General features: G+C 56.8%; 1 protein-coding gene across 2 annotated transcripts in view; it reads left to right on the top strand.

Annotated features, from left to right (window-relative positions):
* Positions 1–3,988, top strand: part of PCDH1 (protocadherin 1) — a 50,949-nt gene extending 46,961 nt beyond the window's left edge. The window contains exon 5 of one of the 2 annotated variants that reach the window (XM_010718846.3): positions 121–3,988. In XM_010718846.3, coding sequence (XP_010717148.1) covers positions 121–506 — 386 coding nt within the window. In that variant the 3' untranslated portion in view covers positions 507–3,988. The remainder of the gene's footprint in view (positions 1–120) is intronic. The other variant, XM_010718850.2, reaches the window with a different exon arrangement.
* The last annotated feature ends 3,415 nt before the right edge of the window (positions 3,989–7,403 follow it).

Raw genomic sequence — 7,403 nt, forward strand, 5'->3', positions numbered from 1 at the left:
ACCTGGTCACCTCTGGGGAGAGGTCCCTATGATGGGGGCTATACTCCAGCCTCATCCAACCAACCCACTGGGCTTGGGGCTTGTCCATGCCTAACGATGCTCTTGCTTGCTTCTCCGCAGATCTCCGTCCCCTGCCTGATGTAGCCATGACTGGGACTTGTACCCGGGAGTGCACGGAGTTCGGCCATTCCGACACCTGCTGGATGCCCGGCCAATCCTCCCCCAGCCGCAGGCCCAAGAACGCCCTCAAACTCTCCACTTTTGTGCCTTACCAAGACAGAGGGAGTCAAGAGCAAGTCGGGAATGGCAGCCCCAGACTCTCAGAAGAGCGCAGCACCAAAATGGCCAACCTCCGCCTGCTCCCCACGTACAGTGCCTTCTCCAATAGTAGCCATGAGACCTGCAAGGACTCCCCCATGGAGGAAATTCCTCTCACCCAGACCTCGGACTTCCAGCCAGCCACCACCCCCTCATCCCAGACCACCAAGAGGGAGATCTACCTGTGAGGCTGGTCCGAGGGGCCAGGAGCAGACATGCTTCTAAGGCCAGCGTCCTGGAGGAACATTTGAAACTTGGTTGCTTTATGGGCTCCTGCGGCCAGTTCTGCTCTGGGTGGTGGTGGAGGTGCCCAGGGTCTTCGAGGACAGCGGGCAGGGCAAGACAGGGATGGAAGGAGCGCCTTTAAAACCCATTCCTTGGGGCGGGTGGGAGGGGTGAAGGCATCTGACTCCCAATTTCCCAGCACTTGCAGGTGCATGTCTCTGAACTGCGTGGTCGGGGAGGCTGGGCAGGCTCCTGGTGCGGAGGGCATGGCTGGAGAGGAGGGCTGACGTACCAAAGGTCCACGTAAAGCTGGTGGAGTCCCTGGGGCATAAGACAAGGGTGTCCCCACGCACAGGGAGCGAGCTGCCTGGCTCTTTGTTGTAGACTCCTGTAAATACGAACCTTAGGAATGACATTCAAGTCCTGCCTGATTGAAACTTTTTATTGTCCTTGAAACAAAAGACATTTAAACAAACACACACCCACACACACAAACCCAATCCACAGGGAGCAAGTTCCAGATTTCAATGGTTTGCTGTGTGGAAGAGCCCGCGGGAGCGCAGCGTCCGGCCCACACTCATGTTCTATATTGTAAATAGAGTTATGACCAGTCCCTGAAACAGCAGCTGGGGAGCTGGAGGAGAGGGCAGCCCTAGCCGGACTGTAGGGACTCAGCTATTTGTCAGTCTGGATCTCTTTTGGAACATTGTCACTGTGCCCACAAGCTGCAGGGTCCCTAGGGACTGCCCGGTGCCATAGGCGAGGGCTGCGCCGGGGAGGTCTCTGGTGTCCCAGTGCCCGATGGCTGGAGGAGGGATGGGGACATCCCCAGGCAAGGGACCGGCTGGGTCCGGAGAAGCCCTCAGTCCCACTCTGCTGGCAGGGGGTCGTCGTCAGCTGCAGCATGTCAACCCCTCGCCTGGTGCCTCTGCTGGGAAAGGGGCTGCTGGTGGGGCCGGCTGTGCCATGCCTTCGACCTCCGTCCTGTCCGCCTGTAAGCCACCATTGCCTTCGTCAGGAGGAGCGTTGTCTCAGGGTCACACCGGGGGCTGCTGAGCCCCTGCCTGCTGGAGTCCCACCGCCCTTAGGCCCCAGGGCCACTCTCACGGGCTCCAGCTTTCTCTTCCATTGCCCAGTCCCTGCTGCCCCGGCCCCCTCTCAGGGGTAACACCGTGCAGGCAGCGGGGATGGCGCTCCTGGAGATGTGCACACCGCAGAGGGGATGCCCAGGTACCGTCCTGAGCATCTCTGCCTGCTTTTTGGGGGGACCCTGGCAGAAGGAGTCTGGGGGACTCACACCTCATTCCCGGGTCATCCTCCCTGGTTCCTCCCTCCCTGCTGGGATGTGGAGACAGGCTGTGCTGCACCCTTGTTCTTCCCATACTCGCGCATCGCATCGGTCGTCTTCATCTCTGGGATCTTCCTTAAGGAGCGAGGCCAGTGGTAGCTGCAGGATGCTTTCCCCTGGTCTGCACATGGGGAGAGCCCGGGGCTCTTCTTGCCAACAGCCCGACCAGCACAGGGTGCCCGCAGGACCCCCTGCCCACCTCCCCCCAGCAGCCCCTCTGAGCAGCTCCTCTCCCTTTGCTTTGGCGGTGCCAACTCCTGGTGCCCTGCATGGACACGGTGCCCTAGCCGTGCTCCCCACCTGCCCCAGCACCTCGGGGTGCCAATGGGGGGCAGGACCCCCCTCCTGGCCCCTGCTGCTGCTCCTCACCCAGCGTGGGGTGGGTGTGTGGCTCCGGGGGATGTCCCGCTGGTGATGCCCGCTCTGCCGGCGAGGCTTCGTTCTCCTGGCCTGGCTGCCTGAGCAGGTCATGCTCCTGAACTTGTTTTTAATTGTAGCTCTGTAGTTTCAGGGCCTAACTGGGCAGAATGTGCAATTTGGCCGCGCTGGCCAAGATCTCTGACTCCACTGCCAACTCGACTGCTCACACCTCCCCGTGGCTCTGGCTGTGTCCGGTGCCCCTCCTGGGGACCCCCCTGGCAGAGTCAGATCTGAGGGGTGCTTGTCCAAGAGCAGCTTTCCCAGGCTACTGCCTGTGGATGGGCTCCCTTCCTTCCACTCGAGGTCACCAGAAGGATCCTGATGCTCCAAGCCCTGTGGCTGGGGTGGCTGTCTTGTCTCCTGGAGCACCTGGCGATGTTCTCAGTGCAAGCGTGTTGCAAAATGGGGAGAAGTGTAGAGGAGATGGGTCCCCAGGGAACTCAGAGGGGTGAAAGGGATGGGTATTGCGGGAATGGGGCTATTGGGATTGGAACAGCTGGGATGGGTTCTGTGGGTTTGGGTACCATGGGGGTGGATATTTTGTGGATGGGCATCACGGGGATGAGTGCCATGAGGATGGGAGCCATAAAGATAGGTGCCATTGAGATGGGAGCCATAGGGATGGGTGTCATTGAGATGGGAGCCATAGGGATGAGTGTTATGGGGATGGGAGCCATAGGGATGGGTTCTGTAAAGATGGGTACCACTGGGATGAGTGCCATTGGGAAGAAGATACAGGGGATTATGTGTCTCCTTTGGGTATGCTTAGAGGGATGGTGGGGCTGGGTTTTTGAATGCAAGCACAGTGGGGAGAGGGAATGGGTGTCTTGGAGGGGGTGAGGGTGGGTGTATAGTGAAGAAAAGGAAGGACAGAGTGAATGGGTCCTCCATAGGGTGCCAAGGCTGGCAACGGGTCCCTGGGGAGGAGAAAACCCTGGACATCTGTACTAGGAGAAGGGACAATGGGGATGAAAGTCTTGAGGGTGGGGAAAAAGAAGAGGTGCTGTTGGTAAGAAGCTCATTTGCACAATTAAAAGCCAGAAGGATAAAGCCTCCATGCACGTGGGGGGATACTCTCCACGAGCTCCAGTCTAGACAAGCACAGGGAAGAGGAGAGGGTGGGACGCCTCTGTAGGGGGCTTACCGCATCTCACACTGCACTAGGACAAGCCAGGGGTAAAACCAAAGGTGGGAGCCAGGGAGCAGGCGGGCTGCGTGGGAAGGATCTAAGCAACCCCTTTGTAGCTCTTCAGTGTTGGTTCTATTTATACGAGATTTCATTTCCTTGCTTGTGATGCCTTGTTTTTTGTACAGTTTTATGTACATGCAGGTGTAGCTTTTCTAAAGGAGAAATCCTATGGCAGAGTAAAGTACCCAACTATTTTTCAGATGGTGACCTATGTCTAAGGCAATGCCTCTTGCTAAGGTTGTATTGCTCTCAATGTGTAATGCATTTCCCTGTGCGGGGAAGGCTTTCGGCCTTGGGCTTGGTTTTCCCCGGGCGCTGTGAGCACAATTGATTCCCTTGTAACTCTTTCTGTTCAGAGCAGTAAGCATGACACCGTCGTGATCCCCTTTCCGTTCTCTCCTGTTCTGTTTGTTTGCTGAGCTGTCAGATGACCAACTCCATTGTAATTAGCCCTTCCTAAAGCTTTACAATAAAAGTGTGAAAACCCGGGTGCTGTGCCTGGCGTCTCCTTTGCACATCTCGCGTCCCACAGCAGAAAGCACACACAGGCAACAAGGAGCCTCCACCACTGCTCATCCGAGCCCATTTCTCACCCCTCACCCTCTACCACACAGCATTTTCTATAGGTTCTTTAGCTCTGTTGATAACATCTGGGCCATCTCACAGCAGGAGTCGTGGCTGGGTTTCCCTGCCTGCCCCTGTGCAGATCTCCATTGCAGAGGGCACACACGGGTGCCATACACAGCTCTTTGCTGAGCTGCAGGGCTGGGGTTTTCCACGGCGCCAGGACTCAGCTTAGGAGCCACTCACAGTGTCCCTGGGATGGAAAAGCTTTCAAATGGAGATGATTGCTTGCACAGCAGTGATTTATAGACCCCTCTTCTACCATCTCCACCCACTCTGAGCTCTCCTATTGACCGTGCACTGGGGATCCGGTGCCCCTCACCCCAAGGGGCCATGGCCAAGCTGCGCTTGGGATAGGGTGGAGGGGTGGGGATCATGGCACCAGGGCCACATCTCCAGGTGTTGGACATCCAGATGTTGGGTGGTGCCAGAACCCCACAGCTAGCACAGGGGCAGGCAGCAAGAAAACTCCCAGAGCTGTCAGCACCCACCCACCCCTAGGTTAAAGGGGACCAACGTGGGGCACTTTCTAAGCAGAGTCCCCATCCCAGGGCATCTCTGTCCCCCTGGCTTTGCACTGTGCCATTGCACCTTCTGTTCCCTTCTCTTTCCATTAAGCCCAGGCTGTGCAGCCCCCTGGTCACTCCTCACTCCACTTTGTGCCTCCTTTCCCTTTTCTTTCAGCATAGAACCTCCTGCAGTCCCTTCAATCTTCTCTTTCCTTACCACACCCCCGCCTCTCTCCCTGCACCCATCCATGCAGCAAACCTTCCTCACCCCCTCAGCATAGCCCTGAGCATCCACCCCACTACAGCTGCTCTGGAAACTGTTTGGTTTCCATGGCAGCCACTATCGATCTGCGGGGTGGGAGGGGATGCTGCTGGAAGGATGCTGCTGCCGCCCTGCATGCCTGGGGCTGGCACACAGGGCTCCATATCGCCTGTAGAGTGGGTTTGGAGAGCCTGGGCAGCCCCATATTGGGAGGGTTGATCCTGGAGTGGTCCCACATGCCTAGGAATCATGAAGATCCAAAATGGAGTTGAGTGACACAGTCACGGTGTCCTTGTTGGGTCCACAAGCATTACTCCAGGCTAAAGAGGGGAGAAAGTGAGGAAGGGCCTCCTGCCTGCTGCCTGGTGGCCTCTCCTGGCTGGGAACATCCGAAAAAGAGACAGTGCTGCCAGATTGGGACAGCATGGGAAGGGGACCATGTGCTGCACGAGCTTTGGTCTGACCCAGGTTCTCCAGCACATCTGCTCCAAAAGGCTCCTCACCTCACTGCACTGCAGAGCCTGGGTATGCTCTGGGAAGGTGCCAGGCCAAGAACTTGTGTTTTGATGGAAATCTCTATTCTGCCATCCCCTGAGGGCCCCACCTTGCAGCTTCAGCTGTGCAGCGCTGACAGATTCATCCCCAATGCTCACAGGGTAGCACGGATGAGGTCTGGGATCTTTCTGGCTTTGCCTGAGTGCAGCAGCACCATCTTCCTAATGGAGACTGCCTCTCCCAGGGCTCTCTCCCAGCAGGGCTCTGCTTAGTAAAATCATTGTGAAGTTTAAATCGATGTTGTCAGTAAGCAGAGGAGATTGTGTTTACTTGGTTCCCTGACTCAGTTCTTCCCTTCTGGCATTCCTGCAAGCCTGAAACGGGGAATTGGGTGAAAATTGCAGAACTGTCTCATCCATTTTCCCTGAACCTCTAAAGAAATACAGTGATACTGGGGTAGCCGACCCAGCGTGAAGGTGAAGGGAGTGAGCAGAGCTCTGCACAGACCTGGATGAGGTGGCCAGATGAGATTTCCCATTGTGGTGACTTGCTGGGGTGAGTGATGGGCTGGCAGAGCACTCACTCCAGCTGTGGCTGCAGGTGTACAGCAATAGGGGAGTCTGGGGTAGTTGGCAGCAACTGAGGAGCTGTTCCCATCCCTCTGGCAGGGGATGTCTTGTATGCCACGATGTCCACATGTTCCTGAGGGACCACAGAGCAGGAATGGCCGTGGGGAGGACAGTGATGGCCTTCACCCCCATAACCCAACAGTGAGGAAGAGGATCAGGAGCTGGGGAAGCTCAAATCCTCCTTCTCTGCTGGCTGCAGGGAGGTGGTGGCCACTGTGCTCATCCTTCCATGTACCACCATAAAGAGGATGAGTAGGGCCACAAATCCCATCCCTGCCTGTGTCGGCACAGCCCCAACGACAGGCTGGGTGTTGTGCTGCAGAGAAGCCCCTGTAATCGCCTCCAGGATGATTGGGATTTGTAAGCAGTGGGGGGTGGAGGGTCCCTACCTGGCTGGTGCTGTGATGGAGGGGATTTAGAAGATTTGAGGCAGCACAGCCCCCTCAGCAGGAGGCTCTCGAGCTGGATCCCCAGCAGAGCGTGCAGCTCTGCTTATTCCCTGAGGCAGACTGACAGAGAGAGGCTGGGGTGCCAGCGGGAGAGCAGGAGCTTGTGCTCCCTGAGAGAAAGGAACTGGCACCCTCCAGTAATGGGGGAGAAGAGCAGCTCTGCAGCCAATACGCTTGACTCCCAGCACCTCTACCAGCTCTGCACCCCACGTGCCTTTCCCATCCGCAACCCCTCCCTATGTTGCAGATCCTGCAGCTGCTGGATTTCCCCATCACCACAGCAGGAGTTGCAGGCACTGTGTTTCCACCCCTCCAGGAGTGCACCCAGCCCTCTCCCCCATCTGCCCATGTAGCAGAATCACTCTTAACAATAGGGCTTGGAGCAAACAGCCCTAATGAGATCAGTGCAAATGGAGCTGCGCTCTGCTCCACGTTTCTTTGCCAAGCAGATTTCTCCATCCCCACCTATCAGCTCCAGCCCCAGCACTGCTCACACAGGGCAGCTCCCCCTTCTCACTGTCCTGGTGCAGCAGCTATTGGAGTTCCTCGATCCTCTCTCTCCACCCTGATCTCATTACAGGCAGCCGCTGGCTGTTGCAGAGCCCACTTTTACTCTGTGAAGCAGCCCCAAATCCATAAATCACCAGGTTGGCCTCTGGAGAAAAGAAGGTTTTTTTTCTTCTCTCTTTTCAGGAGGCTTTAAAGGAGAGGTTTGCAGTGTTAGGGTGGACTCCAAAGCCCTCCTCCTGCCTCTCTTGTCACAGCTGCAGCGCTGCAGGGATGCTCGAGAGCCCTGCGATGCCTTTCAGCTGATTTTCCCTTCTCCTGCCTTACTAAATAATCCCCGCTCAGAGGAAGGCTTCTTTCCAGGCTCAGGATGGTTATTCCAAGACCACACAAACCCAGGACAGTCCTTCATCTCATTGTTCATCAGG

This window comes from Meleagris gallopavo, chromosome 15, assembly GCF_000146605.3.
Source record: "Meleagris gallopavo isolate NT-WF06-2002-E0010 breed Aviagen turkey brand Nicholas breeding stock chromosome 15, Turkey_5.1, whole genome shotgun sequence".
In the NCBI taxonomy this organism is placed as follows: domain Eukaryota; kingdom Metazoa; phylum Chordata; class Aves; order Galliformes; family Phasianidae; genus Meleagris; species Meleagris gallopavo.